Source organism: Gallinula chloropus (assembly GCF_964237585.1).
Source record: "Gallinula chloropus genome assembly, chromosome: 4".
Classification (NCBI taxonomy): Eukaryota; Metazoa; Chordata; class Aves; order Gruiformes; family Rallidae; genus Gallinula; species Gallinula chloropus.
The window spans coordinates 72947928-72964657 of record NC_140088.1 but is presented as its reverse complement, the minus strand read 5'-3'; the positions used below and the strand labels follow the sequence as shown (position 1 = coordinate 72964657).

Sequence of the window (16730 nt, the reverse complement as noted above, 5' to 3'; positions counted from 1 at the left end):
GACAGGAAGAATTACAACGTTATAGTCTCCAGGACAGCAAAGTGAAACTGTGTAATCCCCACAGGGCAAATACTCTTTGGCTCTGTTATCAGTCTTGATTAAACGGCTGGATGTCCATGCTCATCACTTACAGTTAAGTCAGCGTTGCTCTTCTCTTCTGAGTTTATGTTCATGGCACAGAATTCTCTTTGGTTTTAAAACTTTAATAATACATGATATTTTAGAAAAGCAATACATCTTCTGTACAAGGAAAGGCGTATTGCTTGCAGCTATTTGATTTCATAATTTAAAATTTTCCCCCCCCTTCCATTTTAATGTCAGCACTGAGGTATTTGCTAATGGGAGAACCAGCGTATCATTAGCTATTCTGCCTGATCCTCCTCCACCCGGTTTTGCCACCACCCAAAACACAGGGGCAAGCAGCAGCCTGCCCTGGCTGGCTTGAGGAGTTCACTGCCTCAGGAAGTAATCAGATCACATCTCTGTCAGGATCTCCTGTTTTCTTGGGAATGAGAAATGTGACTCCTGAGAATAAAGAAAAAAAATAATAAAAAGATGCATGTTAAATGCCAGAGAGGAGACACGGAACAAGTTGCACCTCATTTCAGGACTACTCCTGCAGGCTTGGGCACTCTCTGCCGAGTTAAAAGGACCAATCCCCAAAAGATGTGAGAAAAGCACGCTGAGAGAGCGTTTCTGGGAGGGAACATCCCTACGTGGAGAGGACGCATTATGGGCTGTGTAGATGCTAGGAATATTGCGCTTTCTCTTCTGTGTGCAGGGGTGGGTGAATGTGAGAGAATGCAGCTGCTGCCTTGCCACAGCCTGGGAATACATGCGTTGCTTTGGACAGTGCTGATGGGAAACCCGGACTCAGCTAAACGTCTTCAGTCAACCTGTACCGCAGCAGGGTGGGTTTTTATTTGCATATAGCACAAGAGGACCTACTTGGCAGTAGAGCTGATGAGCAAACAGCACCATACAAACAGCAGATAACGATGGTAGATAACGCTTCTTAGGTGCTCACTGTTGCCTGGACTTCCTGATGGCACAGTGAAACCTCAGGCATTGAAGTGCAATGGCGTGAGATCCAGGATGTGATGCTTTTCCCTCAGCGTGGCCAGTTGTAGAGTCCCTTCTATGATGCCACTGGCAGAAGAGCACCAAGCAGCCTGGTGCAGAGCACCTGCAGCGGGTAGGGGAAGAGCAAGGTGCATTGCTCCTTAGCAGCAGGCAGGTTTGATTTGGAAATCTAAGTATGTCCAAAAAATAGAAAAACTTAGGTCAACAGTTTTTATGCTCAGCGGGCTTACCCGAACCATTGAGTCTGGACGAGTGCCATAAGAACTGCCATTGACCTCAACTTTTGAGGCTGCTGTGATGATTTTTAAAATGCATTTTTGAAAGACAAGTCAGGGACAAGTAACAGAGAATTTGTAACTTCGGGTGAACGTTCCTTATTTCACACACTTTGCATAAATGGCAGCCTGCATCACCCACATCTGTCTACACAGCAGTTTCCGGAGGCTTGGTTTGCTTGCTGCCATGGGAAAGTTATCAAGGCAGAGTAGGGACCAGAGGATTCATGAATAGAACAGGGTCACAAAGAGGGGAGATAAGATTGATCTGGGTAGAGGCATAAAGGAAGATATACTCATCCCCAAAGGAGACTGGTTCGTTTTTTGGTCCATTTTTCTGAAAGCTGCTTGTCTCACCCAGTATTCACCACAGCTTTTGAAAGGCCAGCAAACTACAGTGGTAGACAGTGGGCAAGCATGTTCTTGCCATAAACCAGCAAGGCAATTCCTTCTGCAGAGCACCTCACTGCTGAGACAGAAGCCTTTGTTCCTTGCATCAGCTGGGTGCCTTTTGTTATCTGAACCTGTCCCCTCTGTAAATGTATTAATACCATGGGAAATCTCTTGATGTTTCTCATCATTTGAAGATGCTACCTCGCATCTCGCTTTGATGAGGTACGGGTGAATCTGCTGTTTACAACTCTCTCCAACTACTCGATTCCTCTGTTAGCAGTGAACTGGTAAGAAGTGAAGTCAGCATGTGCACCAGAACACCAGTCCTGTCCGAGTGTGTGCCCTGTCTGGGTGTCTCTGCTCAGAGCTCTGTGGGTGTAACAAGCACAGGCACAGACAAGAAAAAATGGAGTAAATCAGAACTGGTCCTGATTATGCTGATGGCAACTCTTTATCAGCTCATTTCTTGTAGTTTTCCAGCTGTCAGCATCAAAACTCTGCTGGTTGTTTTTAGCCTGAGTAGATGTCTCCCACTGCTCCTGAAAACTGAAGGACAAATTCCTGTAGTAATGAAGTAAAAACCTTTGACATTACCATGCTGGGTTTCTACCAAAGGGATGTGGCTGCCATCCAGTATAAAAATACAAGTTTGGAATGACTTCCTAGAAGCCAGCAGAGTGGTTTCAGCTTCCAGCTGTCTCAAACTTCTTTCAGCACATTCATGGCATTTTCTACATAATGTTTTGAAGTGATGGCATGTAGATTTCAAGCATCCACTCAACTTTCTTTGTTTTCTCTTTTTGTTTTAAAGTATATTTGGTGCTGTTCGAACTGGTGCTTATATGCTGTACATTTTGATGACCAAAGGCCTGAAACAGTCAGTGTGCGACCAGAGTTTTTACATTGGACCTGTCAGCAAATTCTGGGCATATGCATTTGTGCTAAGCAAAGCACCCGAACTAGGTGAGTACCCTCTCTCCCTTCCTCTCACTGTGCATATTCAGAGCAGAAATGGCTGTGCGGTAAGCACAAGAAGTGTCTCAGTGCTGTTGAAACCTCACTTTAATCTTAGAAAAACTGAGTTAACAAAATCAACCCCAAATTCCAGAGATTTAAGTCCAGCGTGGCTGAAGTTAGAGCAGTGTGCTGTTGGGTAAGACCTTTCCCAGCACAGGAGTACACTGCAGTGATCATATACAGCAGGGCAGCCAAGAGGTAAGACCAGTCTAGTCCATACCCCTTCCTTAGCTACTTACAGGCAAATATGAGTAGCATAATCAGCAGTCGCTCACCCCATGGGTACAGAAGCGAAGGATGGACTGCAGCAGCTGTGTCAGCAAGAAGCTTTGAGGCAGGTTCTGCCTCCATTCTGCAGCATTCATCCTTAAATACACACGTAGGCGTACAATTATGAACGGTAATGTGCTTCCTTCCTAAACATTGAAAGCTGTGGCTGTCTGCTTCCCCCATATAGAAGCCAACTTCCCATAGTATCCCTAGATTTCCAGTCCGGATTCTTACAAACTCCTGTCTCTCCAGCAATTTTTTGGTAATGATAATTATGAGATATGTGCCAAAGGCAACTTAATAGCCAGTCTGCATGTGTTCTCATCCCGTGGCTTATTAGCGTAAGAAAGGTTTGTTTTAATGGGGGAGAGGAGGAGGAGGAGGAGGAGGCAGTAATTTAGCAGCCCTCCGGCTTTCGTTTCAAAGGATGCCCTTACTAAACCTCAAAGGGCTGCAGCAAAAACAAGCCTTTACCTTTCAGCAGAGAATTTGATTCAGCAAATTACAGGACAGCAATTCATCAGCATGAAAATTGGAGAGAGACAGACACCACTTGCCTTGCTGTGTCAGAATCCCTTGGTTTCCTGCTGCTTAAATAACTGCAAAACCATGGAAATTTAGTTGTTAAAACTGGAAAACATCAGCTAGAACTGTGCAGCAACAATAAATTGAACATGCGATTACTTATTAAAATGTGAGTCAACATCTTGCAGCTAATGAAGTAGCATCACTGCTTATTACAGTCCTTGTGCAGACAGTGCTGTTCTGGTTCCACCCATCACTAATATACATGATTTGGATTTCCTGGGAGATATATCTAGAAGTAAGTCTCCAAAGTAAAATCTCAGGGATCTTTTTGGAAACACCGTGTCTGTAACAATAGAAGACAAGTAGTGGATGTAAATGCATCTACTTGAGATGCTTGGTGCAATCATGAGAAGCGGGAAGAAGAAAAAAAGCAGGAAAAGGGAGTAAAAATTTACCTTTCTACAATAGTAATATGAATGTGCAGAAAAAGATGTGCATATGAGCCTAGCCCAAATTTCTTTCTAGAAGCATTTTTTCCTGGTAATTACATACCTGTTAGGCCTGCAGGTTGCATATGCAATAGTGTTTAACACAGTAGCTCAAAAAGGCTTTCCTGAGTTTTCCTAGGTTCAGTTTTCAGCTAGGCATTTGAGTCAGAGGATGCTGTGCTGCTTCCTCTTCAGGTTTTCTGCTCTCTGTCGAGCTGCATTTCTCTTTTACTCCCAGTGTAGAGCAGACAGTCTTATGATCAGAGAGATACACTTACATCCACCTATCTCACCTCAGGCTTTCATGGATTATGTTTGCAGCAAAGGGCTACCATGTAAACCTGTGGGGTTTTCAGACAGGGATTATCCTCATGAGCAAATGTGGATACATTGGTTTTCCAGAGGTTGTGTAGAAATTAGGAGCCAAACTGGCTCTCAGATTAGACTGGCTCTCAGATCGAGAGCTGAGGTGGCTTTTCACACTCAGCAACAGCAGAGGGAAGATAGAGCACTGCAGCATTATGGAATTGTTCAACATGTTTCTCATTTCCTCCCCTCCTTTTTTTTTTTGTTTTGTTGTTGTTACAGGTGATACAATATTCATTATTCTTAGGAAGCAGAAGCTCATCTTCTTACACTGGTACCATCACATTACTGTGTTACTTTACTCTTGGTATTCCTACAAGGACATGGTGGCTGGCGGTGGCTGGTTCATGACCATGAACTATGGAGTACACGCCGTTATGTACTCTTACTATGCCTTGCGGGCTGCTGGCTTCAGAGTCTCACGCAAGTTTGCCATGTTCATCACCTTGTCGCAGATCACTCAGATGTTGATCGGTTGCGTGATCAATTACCTGGTCTTCTCCTGGATGCAGCAGGGCCAGTGCCATTCCCACGTGCAGAACATCATCTGGTCCTCTCTCATGTACCTCAGCTACTTTGTGCTCTTCTGCCATTTCTTCTTTGAGGCCTATATCGGCAAGACCAGAAAAGAAAGGAAGGTTGACTAGTGGTAGAAACGAGACAGAAGCCATAGCTCAGGGTCATCAAGGAAAAACAAAATTAAAAGAAAAGAAAATGGCACAAGGAAACACAGATATGTATGGTGCAGCTAAAACATGGCAGCTTAGGGAAAGTTAGCTTGGTTTAACCCAGTAAGTTTATGATCCTATCATGGTGAGGACTCACTGAATTCTACTGTATCTCAAAGGACTGCTGGTGAAAGACAACTTCCTTCTTGTACCTGTCTGCTCTAGAATGAAAGGAGAAGAGAAAGAAGAGAGAAAAGAAAAGAAAAAAGGAAGAAAAAAGAAAAGAAAAAGGAATAGTGTTGAGGGGGAAAAAAGGTACATTGAATAAGCAGTGTGTTTCCTCAGGTGGAGGAGAGACTTTCATTTAAAAAAAAAGTTTCTAAATCCTTTCTAAATAATTTATCAGCATTAAACTTGAACAAAACAAAGCAGAGAAGTGACAAAAAAACCCAACCCTGTCTTGTCTATGATAACAGTAAGATTGCAAAATTAAATTATTTTCCATAGAAGGTGGATACCTTTAGCCAAAATGAAACCCAAGAGGATGTTTTCTGCATGGAAACTGTCTGAACTCCACACTGTGGTCATGAATGGAAAAGAGAAGAGATTGATTTCTCTGCTACGTACTCTGCTGGAGGAGCAGATTTGGGATGCAGAGTCACCTCCCTCAGAAGCTGGAAAGGAGCAGTACTTTTACAAGAGTTCAATGTGAAAAGATGCACTGTTGCAACACATATCTCAGAGAGTGCATTTTCCAAGTGCATTTTTCAGTTAAAGGCAAGGAATTTCTGCAGCAGGATAAGTCATAGAGGGTTAAATCAATCAATATTTGCTAAATTACCAGGGGCTAATAGCAGGAAGGAGAGGGAGACAACCCCTCTCACATGATTTTTTTGGGAATATCCATTAATCTCAATTTTACCGGCAGCGACACTGAATTAAATGGGGAAATCAGAAGAAATCCTGGTTAGCGGGAAGACAGTGATGTATCTGCCCACAGTTTTCAGAACAAAGCCCTGTGGTACAATACAGATTCTTGTTATTTTTGTGGACACAAGGCTACCTGCCTGGGTGGGAAGAGGTGGCAGGACTGCACGACATTGGGTAACACTGTGCTTCTGCATCTGCCTCCTGGGCAGTGCAAAGATGTTCAAAGTGCCCTCCTCTGGTCATGTGGAGATACTACTACAAAACACACTCGGAATAGGTTTTTCTTGAGATCTGTATAGGAAAAAAAAAAATAAAATAGTCGAAACAGAGTAATTTTGCTGCAACAGCTTAACTCTAAAGTCCAGAGAGAATTCTTCTTCATTAAATATACATCTCTCTCTCTGCAGAATCTGTACTGTAACATCAGACTGACCACTGCAGAAGAGACTTTCTTCTCTGAAGTCAGCTGCAGATAGATGGAGAAACATATTTCACTCTGAACCTTAGAGAGTTAGTTGAGAACAGCCATATTCTTTCAAAGACAAGTAGATTGCATTATCTGTGATATTCCAGTCCTTACAAAGCCAAATAAAATGTGTAAAAGCTCCTAGTATTTCAAAGGCGCAAGTATGTAAACTTGATGTTAAATGTGTTAATGTAGTATTCTAAATTGTATCAGCTAGGTAGTTTAACTAAACAATTAGAAGAACTAGATCAACAAAATAGGGACTGCTGTTCTGCATAGGATGCACACACACACCTATAACTACACCCATATACACATTCTGTGAATTGTCAACGAGAACAAAAAAAGCCCAGTGGCAGAGAATCACGTTTCCTGGCTAATGCAAAAGATTGTCATTATCTTTCTTGCTTTAATTTGAGATTGTACAGTACAAAGGGATTTTTTTGGGGTTTGGTTTTTGGTTGTTTTTTTTTTTAATTTATGATTTTTGGCTTTAATTGTGCTGTCGTTCATGAAACAGAGCTGCTTTAGTGTCCTGTTAAGAGATGACAAGGGCTTTCGGTGTCTCATTATATACAAAAGAAAAACAAATAAAGTTACATTCCATGTTATGTGAATGGTCTTACAAATCCAAAAGCCTTTGCAGGCTAAAATCATAACAAGCAGAAAATGAGTTTACATTTGTGTTATTTAAGTTATTGATGTGCTGACGTTACTTTATGGTACACAACAAATAGCAAAATGTGATACGCAGTAATGAAGCTATGATATTCATTAATAGGACTACTGTATACGTGGAAATATTAGACAAAACCAATTAAATGTGTAAATCATTTTGTTATACAGCTTGGGAGTAGATAATTATAATGCTGAATAAGCCTTTTTCCTCATGCTTAATTTTGCCCTGGCTAAGAAGCAGGTTAAGAAGACTGGTCAAAAGTGGAAAAGGCAAAATTAAAGTTGACTGCAATTAGATGAGAAGCATTGGTAGAAGCCCACCATTGTGCCATTTAGACCCTCAGTCCTGTGTGTCTTAGATCTCTCAAATAAAGCAAGAGGGGGTGGAGGTTGTCCAGCATCTGGAGCTGAAGTTGTAACAGAAATTTTGGACCCTATGAAGTCAGTGGAGGCTTTGCTGTGCTTTGAACAGAGCTGGTGTGTCTGAATGCCTTTTATACCACACATCTGCCAATTTGAGTCTTTAACGATTAATGACTTGAAAACCCAATAAATTTTATAAATAAGAAGTGACACCACAGCCAGGCAAGGGCTCGCAACCTAGATTTAACACAGGCAGAAAATGGTGGGTTGCAAACAACCCATCGTGTCCCTTACACTATTTTCCTTAATTGTGTAAGGGAAAAAGCCCAGCACTTCAGCACGTTGCGTGGCAATGCCAACATTGACTTCAGCGGAGCAAGAACTTCACCCACTCTTACCCCCTCCTCCCAAACCCATCAGAGGTACATTCACACTGTTCCCAGTGCTTGCTTCCGACATGCCCACTGCCCCGCTGTGTGGGGCCGGACAGGTGAGGGTCACCTTCCTTACTGCCTGGGAAGTGGCTCCAGTGTGGAAAGCGGCTCAAGCAAGCTCAAAAGGCAGTGCTGGTGTACGCCAGGCGTGCAGCGGGAGCTCGGCGCTGAATTCAGTGGGTGTCCTGGCAGGTGAAGAGGCTGCAGGCAAGTGTATGAGTAGGGAGGGGGAAGCAAGGACAGGCACACGAGGGACAGTGGTAAATTAGGGTTCATTTACCATCATGCTGCCGTTGGCCTCAGGAGATGACACATCATGCCTGCATTTGCACAGGTCTTGTAGCCCTCTCACATTGTATCATTGGGCTCTCCCTCTGAGGTTTTCTACTGGAGTCAAGTGTGGTAACTGGCATTAAAGAAATTGAGGATAAGACCAAACCAAACATAGGCTGGTTTTCTTACTTGGTTTATTTTTCCCCTCCAAAAAGGCACACATAATATTTAGCCATCACATTTAACCCACTTGGGTGTACTTAAACACTGAGCCAGTCAACCCTAATGCAAGGACACCTCAAAAATACTCCAGCTGTTCCAGCCTACGAACCACAAGATACAAACACGGCTAATTGGATCCTGTTTATTCCCCTTGGTTTGAGCCTTGGGGGTCACACTTTCAAATTTCTTTACCAGAACCCTTTTTTTCCCTTATTATTTTAAATAAAGCTGTAATTCTGCTGCATTCACACACACCATGGGGAACTCAAACTTTATGTAAGTTCCTAAGTGTTATTGGACCTGTGGCAGCCACCTCAGATGCTGGGAATGCTGTTAGGGGATTCACTAAGTCAGGAAAGTTATGCTGGTGATAAGGACAGTGTGCCAGGGTCCAAGTACGGTGTTTTGATACATTAATCCACTGAAATAAAACCGGAAAGGCAAACCAGCCTAGGCAGCTGCAAGCAGAATTCAGGTCTTCCTAAACACTACTTCTGTGTAGGGAGTGCTTCAAGGAAAATAGTTCTAATTAGTTAGTGGAAGAACAAAAACTCGGACAATTCTGCAGCCTCTTTAAATTGTGCCTGTGATGAGAAGGAAACCCCTTGTGCTTAGAGACCTCCTGTAACATGGAGTCACAAATGATTTACATCTGAGTTCGCTGATAATGCCCAACTATGAATGGCCAGCTCCAAAATAGACCTCTCACCAGAATCTCACAGTAAACAGATACAACCTTTTCCTTACAAGATAAGGGCCAAAGTAATTAATTGAAAGAGCCAAGCTGCATCAATAAAGTTGCAGGAGAGACAAGGAGGGAGAAGACCTATTCCATATCCCAGGAGAAGGGATTTCCAGGCTGAACGCTCACTCCTTCCCAAGATGAAGGCAAAGCGGGAGAAGGGTGGACTGCATAGTGCCAGGCATCTAGGGCAGGGTGGCTGGTGGAATAAAGCTTGTGTGAGGTGGGTCTCCAAATGCCAGTGTGGGTCTGTAGATTTGTTTGGAGGAACATCCATGGTCCAACAGCTTGTGAACTTCAAGGCCTGGGTGTGTTTCAGTTTTCTCTCCTGAAAGTAAAAACCTTGACAGTGTTGAGAGCAGTGGTACCTCAGGGATCAATATTCAGGTGGTTTTCAGTCAACAAAGAACGTAACACAGCAATTACTGTGACATGAAACAGCAGCCTCTGTGAGCAGTGCCAGATACAACCTATTAGTGCAGTAGTATCTCTAGTAGCTGTAGTCTATCCTGTACTTCAGAACCAGTAAGAGAAATGTAATATGGTTATATGCAAATCATAAATACAGACATAATTTAAGTAACAAAAATGCCTTTGGTCAAGGAAGTGTTCAAAGCAAATTGCAGACCATACTGCTGAAGCAGTTCAGGACTCGGTCCAATGCCTACTGAGAGTGAGATTCTCAGTGAGATGACCAGTCCCTTCAATGAGCTTTGCTTCAGTCTGCTGCTGCCCGGTTGCAGTGGATGATGCAAGACTTAAATCCCCTTCTGTTTACTTACTGGTGACGTGAACTGCTTGGAGCATCACTCAGGCCCTGTCCTTAGCCATATTTTCCAGCCTAGCGGCAGTGAGTCTCTAAAAGGGAAGAACTGCCGCTCGGATTATCAGTGGGTTTCTACTGGTTTATTTCAATACATTTCCCATTCTGTTTATTTTATTACAAGCAAGCTAATTGACAAGTCCCTGATCCTGCGGCCATAAATGCCCCATTGCGGTCAGTAGAGCTTTCCATGGGCACAGAAACCTCCTGCTTACAGGAGTAAAGGCAGGATCAGTGCCTTGTTACAGACCTAATTTCTAACAGAGCAAACACTGCAGGGTAGGATTTGATTTCTTAAATTAAACCAACTACACCAACACGAGTAGGATTGGATCTGTGCAAGAACGCGACAGCCAAGGGGAACCAGGGTCCTCCCCCAGTACATCATAAAGCTCAACAAAATGCTGCATGAAGTGGGGTTAGAGTGTATTTTCCCTATGGGTATGAAAGAATACTCCCCTGAAACGGTGACCTTCCTGGGAAGTCTCACTTCTGTCCAGTACTGGACAGCTTCAAACTGGCTTGTCTGCTGAAAAAACACAGCTCTGATTGACTTAGCTGCTTTCTCAAAAGAGCCACTACATGCTTTAGGCTTCTTGGAGCCTCAAAGCTCAAGCTAGCTTTATATTCAGAAGAAAACAACCTTAAATATGTGTACAATAACTAGGAGAGAATAGTATGAGAAATATCTTTATTTTACCATTTTCAAATGGCTATTTCACTACATAAAATGAAGTTTTTATTTTTATTTTTTGGGGTATATTGATATTCCAAATAAAATTTTAACTTTTGGTTCAAAATAAAATCTGTCTCTGTGTTTTATTAATCTGTAACATCCATTTAATTCTCTATACTGCCACCAGTTCCAGCTATTGAAAGAGAAGCTGTTCTCCAGCTATGAGACTACAACGTGGCTACTGTTTTACTTCCCAGCAAATCTCTTAACAAGTTCGTATTTTCTGTGTACCACATGGAAGCATTGCTGGGCATTTTCCTGTGTGTGTATGTGCACACGTGCATCTGTATGATGTGAGTGCCTGTCATAGAGAGAATCAGTGCTTGAATGTCCTGGTTCTACATGCTCACACTTTGGACATCCTAATGTCTACATACTTGGTAAGAAACAAATTCCCTGTCCATCATGATACCTTCTGAGCAGGGGGACCGTGCAAACACAATGGCACTCTCCATTGAGCACAGCCAGCACTGTGCAACTGCTCCCAAAGTAGATGGCCATGATGGGAAGCCCACAATGGCCATGCATGGGGCTGAGAGACCCCAGTAACCCGAGGAGCAAACTGGATGTGGAGCAGCAGGGATTGGATATACAGACTGGGAAGTGCTACCCACCATCCTCCATATGATCCCAGGGAGAGTGGAAGCATAAATGTGGCAAAGCAGAGGGGTTTCCAAGGTAGGTGCAACTCTGCTGTTGGGAAGAACTCTAGGGGTAACTGGGGAGAAAAAGGCAGGATGTGAGCTGTGAAAGACTGATTCAGGCTGATGGCAGAAGCTGCATTTCCTTGTTTCCACTACCCACCTCTCTATGTTCCCGACAGCTCCCTATGACCAAGGCTGAAGACTAACAGCTAGCTTGGAGGTAGGAGCAGAGTTGAGCATGCAAATCTTGCTTTTATTAAGATTCTGTGGAAAGCAGAGGCACAGGTCTGGTGGACATACTACAGTCTGCCAGTACCTTCGGCAAGGCTCTGGGTAGGGACCATCACCCTTTATACCCCAAGCTGCAATGAGCTCACCTTTCTAGCTTCCTCCGTCAAACTGCCGTGACTTGCAATGACCTTGTGCTGAAAGTCCCAAACAGAAGTGGTCGTCTTGACGTCCCACCAAATGTAGGTTGTTACTCACTGTGCCACTTACCTGGCTGGAGGCCAAGTGCCCACCAAAGCCGCTCTGTCGCTGCTCTCCTCAGCTGGGTAGAGGAGAGAAGATGTAACACAAAGCTCATGCATGGGTGGAGGTAAGGACAGGGAAGGGTCCCTCACCAATTACCATCAAAGGTAAACGAGACTTGGGGAAATTAGTTTATTTTTTTACCAATCAAATCAGAGTGGATTAATGAGAAATAAAACCAACCCACCTCCTCTCACCCCCCCTTCTTCTGAGACTTAACTTCAACTCCTAATTTCTCTATCTCCCCCCCAGCCCCCGCCACTGGCACAGGTGCACAGGGAATGGGGGCTGTGATCAGTTCATTATGCACTATCTCAGCTGCTCCTCCCTCCTTAGGGAGAGCACTTCTCACACTCTTCCCCTGCTCCAATGTGGGATCTCTCCATGGGCTGTGGGTCCTGCCAGGAGCTTGCTCCACCATTGTCTGGCCACCGGGTCACAGCCTCCTTCATGTGTCTCAACCTACTCCGGTGTGGGGTCCTCCATGGCCTGCAGGTGAGAACTCTTCTCCACCTTCATCCTCCATGGGCTGCAGAGGGACAGCCTGCTCCACCATGGTCTTCTGCACAGGCTGCAGGGGCATCTCTGCTCTGACACCTGGAGCGCCTCCTCCCTGCCCTTCTTCACTGACCTTGGTGTCTGCAGCGTTGTTGGTCTCACTTGTCTCCAGCTGCAGCTGCTGTTTCCCCCCTTATAAACTCTTACCCCAGAGGCACTACCACCATCACTGATGGGCTCATCCTTGACCAGCAGCATGTCTGTCTTGGAGCTGGCTGGCATTGTCTCTACTGGACATGCGGGAAGCTTCTAGCAGCTTCTCGCAAAAGCCACCCTCGTAGCTTCCACGCTACCAAAACCTGGCCACACAAACCCAACACACTTACCCAGAAAGAAGGTATAAGGAGAAGAGAAATTTCCTTTCAGCATGGTGTGGCCAGGCAGGTGTCCATCACTGTGTGGTTCTAGCAGCACTCTGTTGCCATCCTGGCAAGAAGAAATGTTTTTTGGCCCAGACAGAGCAGATGCCAGGCACAAACGATTGAAGCTGACCCCATACAGGAACCCAGCCACAGCAGAGGAGAGCTGTGGGTCCATAGTTGCTGCTCTCCTGCCTCCTTGTCTGGGAGCACAGCACAGCCTCTCACTTTCAACTATGCTTCATCCCTTGTGCGTGGCAATTGCCTCCAAGACAAAGCTGAACTGTTCCACAAAGCTTCCAGTAAGTCCATGCAAGCAAATAGATTTCACAGTGATGCTGGGCTTGGCCAAGGAGTTTCTTGAGGCTTTGCCACACCATTGATGTGAAAAGTCTGAATAAACATTCTTCACCTGTCCTCCTGCAAGAACTTCGTGCTCTCTGTGCTCCCTCAGAGTGGTGTGCCCACAAAATCCTACCTGGAAAAACCCACATGAATGCCTTCAGCCCTGCCTACCCTGCCATCTTCCCGCCCTTCAAAGGCCAGAGGGCTTGGCAGGGAGCAAATCCTTGCCGCTGCTCTGTCACAAGCTCACCAGAAGAGGCTTAAAAGGAGTTACTTGTAACGCCTTTCACAGCAAAGGAGTAGTCTGCATTGCCTAAATCACTGATCTGGCGACGATGGGTTAAGCCAGATGAGGTCTGCTAGGGCATGGTGCTCTGTCTTGCCTCTCTTACCTGCACCACTCTTCGGCTTTTCTCTGTTGATGAAGGCAGCTCTGGGCTCTGCTTCTTCATGGGTTTTGACGGTTTGCCTCTTCAGCCCAGGCAAAGTTCCACTGCCTTGTTCAACAGATTTGTTCTTGTTGCTGAGATGCCCCGGGCTAGCCATGGATGAGGACTTTTCCATCTACCTGTGGGAGTACCAGCTGCAGCCCCCATCCTACTATCACCAGCTACAGTTGCTTGAATCCTATTTGCAATTCATCACTTAAATCGTTTTTGTCACTCTGTTCACTGCAACTCTTCACACCCCAGCAATGCGCCTCAGCAGCTGCCACCCAGCCACCGCCAGCACCTCCACCAACCCACGGGTCAGATTATGAAGAAATTCACACAAAGTCTCTCTGCAACCAGCTTTGCCCCTCCGATAGAAATGAAATTGCAGCATGGTGTCAGCTGTTCAGATCATGCCACTTCAGGGATGTTCACGCCATCCACCGTTAACAGAAACACCGCGTTTCCACGCAAGTACCTTAATGAAGTACCAACACCAACTGCACCAGCTGCAATGTCAAATGATACAGAAATTTAGACATACCTGTAAAAAATTAGCCATGTGGCTTATTGTGTATAGAAACAGGAGTAGCGAAGTTCTAATAAAGGAAACAATAGTAGACAATATCAATTCTGGATTGTGCTATATAGGATAATTTAGTTCTTGCTATAAGAACCTTAAAGGTCACACATAAAGGATTTGTTTTGGTCAGTACTTTTTAAATTTTACTAAAAATATGGGGGATCCCAGGTTTGGTCAGTATAATGTTGGCACTTACACCCAAATGGCGGTGTTGGAACTGCTGAGGGCACTTCAGCCTTTTTCCAAAGCATTCATTAGACACATGGCTAAACGCAGTTAACAAAGACTACTGTTCACATCTTCCACGTTCTCACTAAAGCTTTTCATTCGACATGGCTTTATCTGCACAAGATAAACTGAGCAAATGTAGGCTCGTGACCATTCAAGGTATCTATCCATACGATAGGTAAGGTCACAGCTTTTGGCGGGGGTGCTGTTTTCTTGGGAACATCTTTCCTGTTGTGTAAGAGAGGACAAGTCTAGGGAGATAAAAGCAGTTCAGGGTTGTTACCACTGAAGAGCGTTATACATTTCACAAATGCAACTCTGTGCTGTTTTGGAGTTTAATTCATGACTACTGATGCCTGTAGAGGTTTAGGTTGGAAGGACATTATATGACTTCAAGCATAGCTCATATAACTGTTGCTTCAGGTAGAGTTTTTACAAGGCCCAGGTAAGCTTCACTTCTCTCACCCCGTATCTGGCAACCAGCGTGATGCAAGTATGGGGCCTGGAGCCACAGTAAGATAAACTGAGAGAGATCATGGCTGCAGGAGATGTATTGTGTGAGAAATACCTGTCCTAGGTTGTCCCTAACCCCATCTGTGGGCAGCAACTGCCCCGCAGAGGGGGAACTCTGGTGGTCCCAGGGGGCCTGAAGAAGACCCAACCACTGGGCTGACCACGAGGGCTGGTTTGTGGGCTGCTCTTGGTAGGACTTCAGCCCACACATGCAGAGAGAGTGAAGCTGTAAGAGGCAATGTGTGGGTTAAAGATTTTTAACTATGACTAAATCCATGGAACAAACTTCCGGACTATCTGCTCCTGTGCAACATGTCTCTTGAAGGTGACACCTTTGAGGTGATTTTTTTCTCTGCTTGATCCTAGACGTCTTTAATTAAATCAGGGAAAACCAGTTCCTTCAAGCCAAAGAAGGATGCTTGAAACAAGACGTGGCAGTTGGCCAGGATCATCGCGTGCGGTGTGTAACGTTGGTGGCTCGTACGGATGTGCCTACAGAGGCTGGGAACACCTGGCTCACTCCGTGGGAGAAATTCCTGATGGACAACGACCAAGAACTCACACAGCCTTGGCACTGGGTTGCTTTCTTCCCTGAAGCTGTGAGCAGCTGCAGCCTTCCGTTGCTGAATTGCTTACAGCTGCTCTTGTAGGAGGTGGTGGGCGACGTGCAGTAGGCAGGTACCACTCTAGCACCCAGGGACTCCTCGCCTCTTGTGCTGCCTTGAGAAAATATTACTGGTTTCATGCTGTGCCACTGCAAGATGTGATGTCTCTGGGTGCACAGGTGTGTGAAGAGAAGGGCTTTGCTCTGAGCAGAAGAAATTACCCATTTGTAACAGTGAAGGAGGTGGCTGCTGTGATAATGCTGTGTTAAAGCTCTGTACTGTCCCAGAGAGTAGCAAGACTGCCAGTGGCAGGTCCTGTTTGACAGCCAGAGGCTGTCACATACACGAAATGGCATGGATCAGAGAGAGAAAGCACAGAAAGGAAACACTGCACAGGAGCCTCCGAAACAGACACCTCTGTCTCCAGTGTCGTATGCCAAGGGGGAGCATCTAGTGAAGGAACCATCAAAAACTGTGTAAGAAAAAGGCTCCTTTCCCTTCCACCCCTCTCAGCAGAGCAATGCTAATGAGCTTGAGGGGGCTCGCACTCTAGGAAATAAAACCACCAAATTACTGAAAGAATTAAACAACTTCAGGTGTAAAAAAAAAAAGAAAAACCCCATCTTGCTGGTGTTTGGAAGAGGACAAATATTTATTGTCATTACCCAGACAGTCTTTCCTAAGCCTGCCTTTTTATAACTGCAGATGCAGCACATCCGACCACTGAAAGTCTCAGTCACAGCTTGGAACACCAGACTGTGCTGAGGCATCTCTGGTACTGTACATTGGCACAGCCAGAGCCACCCACTCAGGAGAGGCTGAGCAGCGCCAGTGCCAGCCTCTCCGGCTGCTGACACACATCACTCCTCGATGGGGAGAGGTCCCCTGTCTTTTAAAGTGCTGGACTTCAAATGGGCACAGTGTCAGTAAGCCCAAACTGTACAAGGAGTGTCTAGCAGACACTCTTAACTGCACATAGCTGGATGTTTTTTCTAATTTTTTTTTTTTGTTACTTTCTCATCCTCCTCTGTGTAAGAAGCGCCAGGAGCTAACTTTACTGCTCAGATTCTGCAGAAATCCAGAAAACTCATCAAAAGTATGTGTACATTTATATATGGAAATGCCAATATATTAGCTACAAAGTCTCATATATGAATCACACATTAGGAATTGGAAGG

The 16730-nt window shown here is 44.9% G+C and overlaps 1 protein-coding gene across 1 annotated transcript in view; it reads left to right on the top strand.

Annotated features, from left to right (window-relative positions):
- ELOVL6 (ELOVL fatty acid elongase 6) overlaps positions 1-7095 on the top strand; it is a 75651-nt gene extending 68556 nt beyond the window's left edge. The window contains exons 3-4 of the mRNA XM_084262667.1: positions 2563-2714; positions 4643-7095. Of these exons, the coding sequence (XP_084118793.1) occupies positions 2563-2714; positions 4643-5067 (577 nt within the window). The 3' untranslated portion in view covers positions 5068-7095. The remainder of the gene's footprint in view (positions 1-2562; positions 2715-4642) is intronic.
- The last annotated feature ends 9635 nt before the right edge of the window (positions 7096-16730 follow it).